This window comes from Pomacea canaliculata, linkage group LG11 (genome assembly GCF_003073045.1).
Source record: "Pomacea canaliculata isolate SZHN2017 linkage group LG11, ASM307304v1, whole genome shotgun sequence".
Lineage (NCBI taxonomy): Eukaryota > Metazoa > Mollusca > Gastropoda > Architaenioglossa > Ampullariidae > Pomacea > Pomacea canaliculata.
In genome coordinates, this window is record NC_037600.1 from 14,498,707 (window position 1) to 14,512,615 (window position 13,909).

The 13,909-nt window shown below is 42.5% G+C and overlaps 1 protein-coding gene across 2 annotated transcripts; it reads left to right on the top strand.

Moving 5' to 3' along the window:
- Nucleotides 1-2,638: 2,638 nt before the first annotated feature.
- Nucleotides 2,639-11,743, top strand: LOC112575811. 2 transcript variants are annotated; one of them, XM_025257838.1, is made up of 14 exons: nt 2,639-2,766; nt 3,688-3,811; nt 4,072-4,251; nt 4,598-4,771; nt 6,505-6,616; nt 6,926-7,137; nt 7,408-7,587; nt 7,955-8,138; nt 8,540-8,631; nt 8,884-9,106; nt 9,571-9,594; nt 9,771-9,908; nt 10,324-10,556; nt 10,832-11,743. In XM_025257838.1, the coding sequence occupies exons 2-14, from the start codon at nt 3,701-3,703 to the stop codon at nt 11,291-11,293; spliced, it is 2,325 nt and encodes a 774-aa protein (XP_025113623.1). In that variant the 5' UTR covers nt 2,639-2,766; nt 3,688-3,700; the 3' UTR covers nt 11,294-11,743. The 2 variants fall into 2 exon arrangements, with proteins under 2 accessions (XP_025113623.1, XP_025113625.1); XM_025257840.1 differs by having other exon boundaries at nt 2,709-2,808.
- Nucleotides 11,744-13,909: the final 2,166 nt, after the last annotated feature.

Below are 13,909 nucleotides of genomic sequence, written 5' to 3' on the forward strand. Positions count from 1 at the left end.
ACCACCACTTCCAGAGCTTGTTATCGCCGATTACGACCTCAGTGTCGATCTCATATCAAAAAGGAAGTCGTCCACAGACAAGGAAACTCGTCCATGGCCTCATTCAATGGGAATGGGTTTCCATGTTTGCTACACTTTTAACAGTTGTTTCACAAACAACAATAGTAAGACAGATAAAGATCTTGGGGAAAATGCACACAATAAATCTCAATAAAGCCTTTAATGCAGAGTTTGCAGAGTAGACATTATACACATTTCTATGGACAGAGAGATGCTCAGAAATTGGAACAGAATAAAAAGCTGGATGGGACAGCAGAGTCGCCATAGGGTTTACTTTCTTGACAGAATGATTCAAACCAAAAGTTGCAACGGTATTAAGATGATGAGATAAATACACTGCTTTTATGCCGACTATTTTCAATCGAAATGTTGCTTCCACAAAATACATAAATATATATCTACTACAGCATCACTGCTGGTGAGTAGGAAATGCTCATTGAATCGAGCAAGTAATTGATAATCGTTAGATGGTCATTAATAATCCATAGAAGAAAATGCGATCAGAGATTGTATATTGAAGTGAAAATTAAGAGATAGTCGGTTTGTTATTTCAGTTTTACTCCGTGTCAGCAACTAAAGCTTTATCACTCAGAGAGAAAGTAAAGATACGTTAAAAGGTTGGATGAAAACCAAAGCAAGAAAAAAATTTAAATGACTTGTAATAGTGACTACTTCTTGTTTAAATGGTTTGATAGTTGACTGGCAAACAGTCAAGCAAAGACATTTAGTACACGAGTCCCTTCTGCCAATGGGGAACTAGGGGGAACTGGTGAAAAGCAAGCAGGGCACAGGGTACAACGGTTGGTGACAAAAGCCTGGAGTCTACGAGTGTTATTCACTCTGACCTCAAGATCCCCTTTCTTCTTCTTCTTCTTCGTCCCCTCACTTCACAGGACTCTTAACCACAGAATTATCTTATCGTGCAGAACCTATCGCATAAACTAGATAGCTTGTCAGTCAACAATATTAGAGGTCCGGCTTGAAAAAGGGGTTTCAAAACCTTTTTTCAAGTACTGACCTGACTAAAAAGAAAGAACAAATGTGTGACACTTACATCTCCATTTTCGTCAAGCAAAAAAGTGAACAAATAAAATACGACTGCTGCACTTTTATTTCAATTCACAGCACACTTAAATCCGAGTGTATTTCTGTCTCTATGTGATGATGTTCGATGTTTATTTTCGTGCAATAGTCACATCAGAGCGACAATCAGTTTTATACAGGGAGATGTCAGGAAAGATGGAGACAGATGTACTGCAAATCCACACACACACACACAAACACATATATAAGCACACACACACGTATATAAATACAAGCACACACTCACACATAAACTTACACTTTTGCAAACACACGCGTACACACACGCACACACGCACACACACACACACACACACACACACACACACATATTCACGCACACAAACACACGTGCACACGTACACACAAATCCACACAGACACACCCAAAAGACCTATACGAGTCACTGAATTTCACAAACCAAGGACCATAAGAAATAAAGGTGTCTGTCTATAAGAAAACTCTTCTCCTTAATTAAAGAAAAGCATAAAGTATTTAAATATTTTATTATTAGTCATTAAGAAGTAAGTACAGGAGATATCTCTAAAGGCTGAGAAACTATATAAAAAAAACAACAACAAAACGAAAAGATTTTCATGAAAAGTGCAGAAAACAATTGCCTGAGGCACTAGAGTCCACAACTACTTCAGACGCAAACAACTAGATGCAGGGTTGAGTCTTTGAAGAAAGGAAAGAATTTCTTGAGTTATTTTTTAACTGAATTTAATTTTTTTGTGTCTCAGTAAAATATAAGAAGTCATTTCATCCTCCGGGATTTTATTATTTGTTTCGGCAATATCGGGCTTATTTCTTCTTTTCCTTGAGTCAGGAATCCAGCAAGTAACCCCGGACACCTGTAGTTCACACTTTGAAGTCATCATCAGGATAGTATTCTCTATTATCAGCCACACATCAACAAAGCTTTATTGTTGTATAGTTAGTAGATCACCAAAACATTGAAAATGTTACCGGTCGACTCGACCATTCGTAACAAAACATTAAAACATACATACATAAGGCATGCATAGACACACATCGTCACACGCGCTCACACACACACACACACACACAGACAGACAGACAGAGGCCCTCTGACTGACATGCATACACGCCTACAAAACATAACAAAATCCAGAGTTTATTTTCCAAACTCCGCTAGCAAAAGACGCCGGACCTCGTGAGTGGCTCAAGAGTAGCTTGTGTTATCTCCCCTGGCCTATGGAAGACAAGAAGGAAGATCTTCATTCAGCTTCTGAGCGTCTGATTCGCTGTTTTTGTTCACAATCTTTTTCTAGTCATTACCGTACATCTTCTGCAAATTAAATGAAACTGAATTCCGGTTACGTGTTCCTGGCTGGTACTTCTATTGGTTGATGAACTGACCTCCGGGGTCTGAAGCATATCGCAATAGAAGTTTTAACTCTTTTATCGATAAACAAAACATTGCAATTGAAAAGAAAACACCATAGAAAGATTTTTGCCAAGATAGCTAAGGTGTTTGTGTCTGATTACAGGAAATACTTTAGCCAAGAGGTATAAAGCCTTCTGCAGTGAGTCATTCTTCACACTCGCCCTGCCGACCGGTACAAGTCAGGTAGAGAGCAGGTCCCGAGGCTTCTTACAGTAAGTCCTTCACTTTATACAATAAGTTCTTCATTATCTACAGTAAGTTCTACATTATTCACAGCAAGTTCTTCATGGCAAACATTTAGTTCTCTATTGTATACGGTGATGTCTTCATTGTATACAGTTCTCCATTATTTGCAGTTTGCGCTGTATTATCCACAGTTATTTAGAGTAAATTTTTCATTATATACAGTCATTTCTTTCTTACATAGTAAATTCTTCGTTATTTTCAGTAAATTTTTTAACATAGTATTTTTTATATAATGTAAATAAGTAAAAATATTTCGATTCCCAATTCGAAGAACTGTCTTCGTGGAGTTTGCACGTCCTCTTCCCGTCCACAACTTTTCTCTGGCTACTTCGATTCGCACTTCGTGTTTTGAGTCTTTTGTATTTATAAATCTGGTGAAGATTTTGTGACCGGAAATATTTGAACTTAACTCTTGTTTGCATTTATGTTAGTTGGTAATGGTTTTATTGTTTGTTGTTTCTCTTGAAGTCGCAAATGCCACGAACAGATCAGCGAAAAGTGAGAATTATTGTACACAGTCAATTTCTCTTTTCTTCAATTAGAACAGTAACGGAAATGTTATTTATCTTTATACGCTCTTTTTGTTTTGTTTTTTGCTTTGGTTTATTTTTATTTTGTTTTACACCAAACCAAGCGTTTTCGTTATTCTTTGCCTTATTGAGGTGGGTTTGCCTTGGTCTTTAGCTTAGTTCTTTGTCCAGTCTGCTCATCCCTTGATGTCTTTTGTTTCGCCATTTGTGGTCTCTGTGTGTGCGCACTTGCTTATGTAAGAGCAACTTAATAGTATGAACGAGTTGAAAACATTGAAAAGTATATTTGAAAGCTCCTGATAGTTATTTTTATCATCTAGAAGATTCTAGTCGTGCTATTTTTATTTCTGTGCTCAGTTAATTGCCGGCCATGGAGGTTCAGAAAGGACTGTTCCTGTTGGCTGCAGCCTTGATTACCACGGCAACCGCAGCCAACTCCATTGTGAATGTGACCGACCTCTCCATTTCTGCGGACAATCCAGTAAGATATAAATTTAAATTATTTTTAGTTTGCTTTGTTCACATGATGTTGTGCACATTTAAGGGTTTTGATGGGGAGTAGATGAGTAGATGGCGGATATGAAAGAGAAGAATTCGGCTTGAGATCAAAGCTTCAGAGGATAAGAGGCACTGGTCTAATTTAATCAAATTGATTGATTGATTGATTGATTGATTGATTCTTTTAGTGAGTGACCACAATAGGTCACAGTGTGCTCACCTGATGTACTTGCCTTGTCACAGGTGGTGCAGGCGGGGGCTTCAGGAGCAAGTGTGGTCGATGCTGTCGTCAATCTCATTTACCACTCGTGCATCTTTCCGGAGGACTACCTGTTCCTGAGACGACTTGCCTACGTGGAAACACGGGACGGGACCATCCCTTACACCTATGACCCCAACTATTACTATGCCGGCATATGGAGGGTAACAAAATTCCTCCTCGAAACAGCTGATAAAAAACGATGATAGCTGACAGATTTGGTTCTGCAATGTGGTGTGAAATACGTACATTATTTATTCCAGAACAATGATAATGTGTTGTGAATAGTGAATATATACTTATCCATACTTCTCTCCCTATTGCTAGGGTTTTAAAATGTCATCAATCATGTAATTTCTACATGATTTGTACAAACGAAAATGTGATAAGGAGTCTAGAATTTTTGTGATATAAACTAGAAACAATAACGAAAAACAGCTTTCAGGTGAACATTTTTTTTTTCAAATTATTATCTTTTGTAGCTGTCTGATAATGATCTGAACTGTGCAGGTGTCACAACCGATGTTCCAAAGCACCCAACGGTTCCCAGTCTCCGCGGCATTGCAGGCAAAGTACAGGCAGATAGAAGACGCCTTCGGAATCGCCTGGCAGAATGTTCAGTGGCATGACCTGCAGAAGCCTCTGTACTCCGCTCTGGCGGCCATGTTATACATCACCTTCGCGGTATTACACCATTGTTACTGCTTTCTGACTCAGTCTGTCGGCCTTTTTTTTTTTTTTTGTTGTTGTTGTTGTTGTTGTTGCTGTATCTTTTCTTTCTACAGCTTGTGATAAATGCTTTGAATTTTTTCCGTTTCATTTCTATTGTGAATTCTTTTCTGGTCATTATCTTTCTCTAGTCGTCGTCTTTCTCTTATCTTTATCTTTCGTTCATGCTTCTCAAAATACCTTTCCTATGTTATTCTTTCGGGTTTGGGGCGGATGGTCACGCAGTGGCTAGTTGGATGTCCTCAGTTCGTATCTCGCATAAGATATATATCTTTCTGGATGTGACATCTGTTTACAGGCATCTGTGGTTATTCTGAATACTCCGATTTCCTTCATCCTGTGTATTGTGTGTGTCGCGTGTCGGCGATTGTTCTGCTGTCCGTGTTGTTCTTCCCGTACTGTGCTGGCCCGTCGCTGGGTGTGTGCGTCCGGATGGGGAGAAGCAAAGGACGGTTTACCTGGGTCCCTGTGTAACCCTATCCGTCTCGCGAGCCCTAGAGCCCTGACTCGCGGCGTCGTCGTCGCGCGTCCGCTGCTCGCAGGGTCTTCACAGGTCTCTTCTTTTCGGGACGGGACAGAAAACCCCTCCTCTCTTTGGCTTCCTCCCCCCCCTTTTCTTTGTCTTTTTCTTGCCTTTCGCGCGCGTGGGGTCATTGGCGCGTTTTTTTCTGTCTTTTCTGGAGAGTCTTCATCCGGCTACGGACGGCGCCGGACGTGGGGGATGGTGCGGGACCGTGGCCCTAGCGGCCGGCGCTGGTCTCTCACCATCACAAGCCATTTTGGGCTTCCATTTACACTTCCATTTGTTTCTACTTATCCTACCTGTTCTCCATGTTTTATGCTACGTGTTTTTCGTCGTTGAAGTATCATCCGCCATTGTGTCAACCGGCCTACCCGTACCCGCGTCACCTCGTCGGCGTGTGAACTCGTGACCCCGCTGCGCGAGTGTGCGGCCAGCCTTAGGTGGAGCAGGGTTAGGGCCGGCGAGCAGGGGTTCACGTGACCAGCGGCCTACCCAAGCCTCGTACCTGGACGAGAGGAGGGAGGGTGGGGCCAGCTGGAGGAGAAGAAGAAGGGGGGTAGGGTCGAGCGCTGGAGCGGCACGCAGAGCCAGAGGGCGGGCTGCCGCCCGCGGACACTTCGTGCGGACAGTTGATCTGCCACCCCGCAGTACGTGCGGGTGGTGGGCATTTTTTGTGTTTGCTTCGCATCTCGCCTGTACACAGGGCAACTCTTTTATTGTGTTTATTTTTTGTGTGTTTACTCTAAGCAGGTGTTAGAGACGCTTGAGATTTTTTTTTGGAATTATTTTGATACTTGCTTCCTATTAGTGTTATTTTATGTTAGTTAATAAAGCTGTTTGTTTTGTAAACTTTGTCTTTGTCGTCGTTGTCGTGTGGTCTGCGCTCAGCCTGTGGTTCGAATGGTATGTCAGCAAGCCGTCTCCGGCCGAGCGGAGGGGGTTGCGCGTTCGTTCCGGCTGTGCGAGCGGTTACGGGCGTGCATCCTCCGCCGTCTGGGGGTGGTACGCGACAGTGTGTGTGTTTTCTTATATGCAAGCGCTTTGATCCGGGTTTCAGGGTTATAGTTCTAATTAAATATAAATTGTAACTTGTACTGGTAAGAAATAACCCCATTAAGCATGAAATATTAAAAGGTTTTCGTGTTGATTAAATAAACCTACTTAGGAACGACCAGTCCCATCAACATCCGAAGAGCAAGGAACCTTTCGGCAAGATCTCTATCGGTTATCCGGATCTGCAACGAACTTCACGCGTTCAGTTGAATTTTGGAACGGAGGTAAGATGTGTGCGTACATATGTGTGTATGTGTGTGTAAGAACGAATTTGTATTACTCGACCGCTGACAGATGATTTTTTCCCAGTAACTACTAAAACGAGGCAGATGTGTACAAAGCTTCCGGTTTGGTCACACTCATTGCTTAGGCTCGTCGAGACTAACAGCGGAGAACTTCGCAAAAGGCCAAGCGTTGGTCTCGGCAGACAGCAGTCCACATATACACATCCGTGGTTTATTTGTTTGTGTGTGTGTGTGGATGTGTGTAGTGTGTGTGAGAGATCGTTCACTGATGTCTTGATGTTGACTCAGCTTGCAGTGGGACACAGCAGGCAGACGTCGTCTTCGTCCTCGACAGCGCCACTTCCAACGAGAACTTCAAACGCATGTTGGAATACGTGTCGTCTGTCGTGGACGGGCTGACTCTGGACAGTCAGCTGATCCGGGTATCTCTGTATCAGTTTGGAGCAGGAAATCTTCGCAACGAATTCCGGCTGACCTCGTTTAATCAAGTGAAATCCGATGTAAGTTTCCTACCTCATCCTTGACATCACATCGACCTGCTGCTGATTAATTAGACTAAATGGAGAGTTCATCTTGTTGAAGAGTTATGTACAAGGAAGATGGACGCAAACGGGGCGCACATGTTTAGAGTAATAGTGCTAACAGTGTTCTCTCAAGTAGCTTTCATTACATGGAATTCACTGAACATTACGACCGCCCTTGTAACAGATGTTGAGAAATTTTCAGACGATATATCGCTGCTAACTACTCCAGGTTTTTGTCTTGTCCAGATTTTGGCGGCCATCAAGAGTGCATCTCAAATGTCTGGAGCGACTGCAGGTACCTCGGACACTGGTTTTTTTCTGCGAAGTGCTTTGGCCGATGCCTTCAAAAGCACTGGACGTGCCAACGCTGCCAGGATCCTCATCTTGGTGACCGACAACCAGCCATCCAACACGGCTTCCATGCAGGTCAATACGAAGAGGGATTTGGTTTGACAGACTTTGCAAATAGTAATAGGATACAAGTATCCTCCTGATCCTCTATGTGATTTTGTAATGCTCAAGTGGTCCCTATGGTGGATGGAGTTTCTGAAAATGACGAAACGAATTCGAATAGAATAAAGTGCTTTATTTTCCTTTCTTGTCAGAATGTTCAAGACTTCGTATTCCAAGTGTCGGAAAACAGCGAAAAACTTGTCCTTTCATGACCAATCAGACTTTTATAATTATTATTATTAGTAGTAGTACCAGCAGCAGCAGCAGCAGTAGCAGTATGATGTCAATGCGCAGGTCTCAAATGGTGGACAGATACAGTATATAAACTTTCTACTTGCAGGAGGCGAGGAACATGGCTGTAGCTGAAGGGGTGTCTGTGTTCACTGTCGGGGTAGGCACTGGTGCTGTCTTAAATTCCCTTGCCACAGTTGCTACTGAGCCGGCGTGCGACCATCAGCTCAGGGTGGATCAGTTCCAGCACTTGAAAGACATCGTACAGGAGACGCAGTTCAAAATATGCAAAGGTGAGTCGTTCATTCATCTTGATGTGATCCGTCAGCAACGAAAATTTGTTAGTTTGCTGCTTCAGCAATGTGTTATGAAGATGTATTTTTGCCTCTGCTTCGTACAGTCAAAAGGTCTGCAATATGGAGGGGACAGTCTTAACTCCGAGGGGGAGCCATAACCCCATGAAGCACCCTGAAATGTTATAGGATGGACTTGCTCCAGGATGTGAACTAAAGGGTTATATCCATCTGAGTCAGGGTTGACTATATTCAGTCCCCACCGGCCTCCATTTAAGAGCTACATGAGTATAGAAACCATACCAATGAGTACAGATGTGTTATATCTGTTTAATAATGCGGCAGTAAATATATTTATCATAATGGCTACAGAAAATTGACTATTTGCTCTTTGTGTATAGAGCCTATGATGGCGCTGGGGATGATCCGCTGTCGTCTGGACCAATGTCGCAACGTAGCTTTTCCTATGATGTCCCAACAGATGACGATCAGAGTGAGACTTCTTTGGTCACGTGTTCTTTGGTCTAAGCTGTTTTAGTAGATCTCACAAGCCTTTATCATAGGACTTTACTTTTTTAATTTTGCACGAATAGTAGCTATGAAAAATGCTTCCGTTACTTTATTTAAAAAAAAAAAACTTTCCCTCTGACGAAAGTTCTGCGAGGTAAACAAATGAAAAAAAATGTCTTTCGGGGCTAGGAGGGTTAGACAAAATAACTAGAAAGACAAATATTTTTGTTCGTAGGCCAACACCACCTGCAGCAGCGGTAACATCTACGTCTCCCCTCGCACCCCCAGGCCCGACCAGTACTTCCGGGACGTCGCGGACAGAATTCTGACCACATCCGCTGACGTGGCTTCCGTGTCCATCATCGCCAACTCGCCCTACCTCTACGTCACGTTCCTGGAGGCCACGTCCAGCACTTCCAACTGTTTTGCATTAATCGAAGCCGTCAACGGCATTCCAAGTAAGTGTATCTCCTCCACAAGTATTTAAACATGTGTGAGAAGTCTATTCATGTAAAGAGCAATAATTTATTTATCGTGAGGCGAGTGTAGTAAGAATTGTGAAAGAAGTGTTTATTAAGAAGTATGCTCTTGTACAGAAGTCGATAAACATGTAAAATATATGCTTCAGAAGTAGATAAACATTTGAAAGAAGTATGTATTTGTAAAGTATTTATTTTATACAAGAATATTTATTGTTAATTATGTATTGTGTTAGAGGTAGGCATTCATTTTATAAGAAATATTTATTGTGTTAAAGTATGCTTTTGACCAGAAGTAAATAAACATAAGTATAATGACTTCTTACACTTGTTTATCGTTTTTTCCAATATTCGATTGTCTAAATTTTTTAATCTCATTGTTGTGATAATTTCGCTCTTTTGTCAAATATTTAGTTCAATTTTTACATTTTATTTTGTTTCAGCTACCACCCAAACCCCGTGTACAAGTAAGTATCTGTCTTGTCTGTTCACACATAAAACTGCGTATGCGTGAGGATCTGGCATGCGTGTGCCTAACTGACCGAATTTTTTTGTCCATATTTTTAAAATAAAAACGGCCTGACCGATTCATATTGTTTGGTGGTGTTTATAAACTATATTTTCTTTGTCTGTGTCTTTTCAGCGGACTATCCATACCCGACTACGAACCCTTGCCTCACGGTGGGTAGAACAGTGGACCGCTTTCCCTACCCATACAGCACCAGCCTCTTCATACAATGCGACTTGCAGAACGGGATGTACATCACCCACTGCCCACCTGGTCAGATTTTGTGGTTGTTGTTGTCCTGGTAATATTGTATCAGTGTATTATTTACTTTTTTCCTATCTCTCTCATGTTTCGTGATTGTCTACAGCTAGAGCACGAACTTGTATTACTGGACTGCTGGCAGACAATTTTTACAGTTAACTGCTAAAACGAGACTGGTGTGTACACAACTTCCGGTTTGGTCGCATTCATTGTTTAGACTCGCCGAGACTAACAGCGGAGAACTTCACAAGAGGCTAAGCGTTGGTCTTGGCAGACAGACAGCCATCCAACTATACATCCATGGCTAGAGCTTAAATTCTGACAACCAGTAACCACGTGTGTGTGTGTGTGTGCAAATGAGTGAGAGAAAAAAATACTGTCCAACGACACACAGCATCTGGTGCATGCGCTCACGCGAATGTTTCAGATCGACCTTTCTTCAGCCAAGACTGCAGATACTGTGTGGGAGCGAACAGCCCGATCTTGTCCGGGTGCGGCACACCGGTGACCACTGGCTACTGCGGTCTTCCCGTCAACCCCTGCACGGTGGAGAACCTGAGAAACAACCGTTTCTTCTTCGCGTGCCCCACCAACGATCGCGAGTACCTGCAGTGCGACATGTGGGGCGGGGTATTCGTCCAATCCTGCCCCATTAATGAGGTGAGACAAACCATGACCTTTCACTCTACTCTTTTGCTGTCATCCACCTAGAATATCCTGTCCTCCCCTCCCTTGATCTCTTCTATTTCTTTCTAGTTTTGAGTTGTTTATGTCACTGCTCCTGTCGTGGATTATAAATCACGACATTAGGGGCCGGTAGTTGTAAAACCTATGATGTCCTCCAGGTGATTTGCCGACAATCCTACACACTAGCCTGCGCACACCTCACTTCAGATTCATGACTTCAAAGTCTTTTTTCCCGCTTCGTTGTCCAGGTGTGGCGAGAGAGCGCTCTCACTTGTGAGGTCCTGCCAGATGTTATCAACCCCTGCAACGGTGTTACCCGGTTCTTCCCTTATCCCAAGGACCCCCACAAGTACATCATGTGCGACAACAACCAAATTCCGTTCGTCATGCCCTGTCCTCCAAACTTCGTCTGGGACCAGCCGGACACGACCTGCGTACCTCCAGGCTTCACCCTATCAGGCGATCACCCCGAGTACCACATCGTGATTCCTGCCACCACCCAGGCGCCTATCGTCATTGGCACCGGCGGCATCGTCTCCAGAGGGTTTGCGTACCCGTGTACCCGTGAAAACATTGCGGCAGAGAGGCTGTACTTCCCGTACGCCCCAGACGAGAACAAATACATCCAGTGCGACCTATGGGGCGATGCGTTCCTCAGGTCCTGCCAGCAAGGCTTCTACTTCTTTGTAGAGTCCAACACTTGTGTCTGATCAGACAACAGTCGCAGGTCTTCCCAATCTTGGGTAGAAAAAGCCGCTTGAGTTTTGTAAACTGCGTCCAACGAGTATTTTTTTTCTACTTTTATATTCTTTTTAGCAATTGCTTCGATGTGGCAGTAGTCGGGAGGAAGTCACAGCATTTGATCTGAATTTTTTTCATGTATTTTCTAAATCGTCAAAAGCTTGTTCAAAACTAAATAATAAGCTGCTATTACTGTAAATATACAAAGGGAAAGCTTGTACAGCTGATACTAGTATGTACACAATGGCTGTTCTGAGTGTAGCACTGAAACTGCTTTCTTGCTTTTAGGTTTGTTTTTCTTTCTACTTTTGCTGTGCGTTCAAGAAAAATAAATGCAATGCGCTCTTAATGACATTTCTTTCCCATTATGCAAACTACAAAATGTGTTTACATCTAGAAATAAATGTTATGAAAGCAAAGCTTGTTGGAGTCTTGCTAGGCTTTATAAACTTCTCTCTATCACACTAAAAAAGGAAACAGACAGTAATGTTCTTAAGCTCAATGACAAGACTGCCATCAAGTTCTACCCACTCTCTTTCTTTTAGCCCTTGTGTGTGTGTTTGGAGATAGAAGAAAGTTGAGATAAAGATGACAACAATAGAGATTTCCCCAAACAGCAAACAATTTTGAAGCTAACGCTTGAATTCTGCCATCATGACCACCACATTCAGTCCTTTGGATATGACAGAAACGACAATAATTCACATAAAAATTGCTAAACAAACCTATCTTGTCACACAAACCCAATATTAGGAGCACTCCTATTACCAAAAAGTGTTTTGGTTTTATTTGTTTATTTATTTATTTTTTTTTTTTGGAAAAGACAAAATTCTATTGAACTTCGTAAACGGCGAGTTTATCATTTGTAAATGCCAAACTTGCAATTTACAAATGTCTCATAAACGTATATAAATTTTCTGCTTGAATTCAGACCTTAAAAACAAAGTTGCAAGCAGTTTAACTAGTATTATATGTAATATGTTTGCACTTCTTTGTCTACAAACATAACATTGACTCTTAAATTGACTCTCAACTCATCTACAGCTATGTAAATCAGCAAACAGAAATCTCAATCCTCAATAATCCATATAATGACACTTCGATGAAAAGGATATTAGTTAGACAGAGAAAGATTAGGTAACAACAGTCCAAGCCATTACATGAGATAGTAATTAATTTAACAAAATAATTAGACAAAAGGTATCTAACCATTTAACACAAATCACAGACTGCCGCAGTAAAATTCAGAGTTTATGTTGTAATACTGTTGTGGTGAGAAAAAAGTCATACATTTATATTTTTTATTAAAAATAAATAATTACTTCCATGACAAAAGAAGACGGCCGACTCTACCAAACCAAAAGTGTCTGTGGTACAGCAGTCAAAAAATTCACAGGCGACGGATGAATCATTCTAAAGAAACACATTCTGACTAAAAATGTTGTGAATTATGTTTGAAAAAAAAAACAACAACAAATAATCATTCTTACGCATTATTTCACATTTATATGAGCATCATTAATACTTTCCCTGCTAGCACTGAAGAAATCCCTCATCTGCTTTATTCACATCACCCCCGACAAGGTCCACAACCAATATCACACTCGTCGGTTACCTCCCTTCACAATGGCGCTTATTTCCGGTACGTTCCCTTGATGGCGCCTGACGGGGTGTAGATTTGTTTCTGGTAGTCGCTGAAGAGTTGCAGGTTGCGCCACGAATAGAAAGAGCGATCCACGTACTTATCTCCCTTGTACCACGGCCCCAGCTTGGAGGCGCTGGAGAGCGTGTGGCGAGCCAATCGCTTGACGAGGACCCTTGACATCGCCGCAGGGGAGCTTATTCTGCGAGGCGTTCGCGATCGCCATCTGGTTTAAGGTCAGAAGGGCGGGGTTGCCACTGACCTGTTGTCAGAGAGAAAATGTTTCGTTGGGACTAGTGGAAGTATTGTTGCAGATGACTTGACCACTTCTTCCTCCCTTTTCAGAAGTTTGTTTTGGTTGAGAGATTGTGATACTTACCTATCGTGAAACCAGACTATTTTGATGCCAACTTTTATTTTTTTACACTTTGTTCTGTCAATGCCATTGTTCATTCAAACCAACATTCACTCACTCACTCACACGATGGACGAAGCACCTGCACGCCCAGTGACTCACCTGAACGGAGCTGGTCGCTGGACCGTGGAAGCTGTGAGGATGGGGCAGGGCGGCTGGTGACTCGGGAACTGCAGAAGGTTCAGAAACATGAGCAGACGGCACGACTGTAACGACTTCCGGTTTGACAGGGGTGTTGGCGGGGTCTGGTGAGCCACTCTCTGCTCTTGATGCCGGGTGAGTCTCACTGGAAGGAACAGCAGCAGCAGCAGCGCCACCAGTCTCTGTCTCAGAAACCTGGTCATCTAGTGTGTCTTCGTGCGATTCATCCATTGACGATCAACAGCTGGGTACAGAGAAGGGTGGAACATGAGATGCTATATGTCGGGCCAGTAGTTCAGGCTATATATCCAGGGTCAATCATGCCGGCATATCAACATCTATACTAGTGGAGTCCCTGAATCATGTCGGCATATCAAAGAAATAACG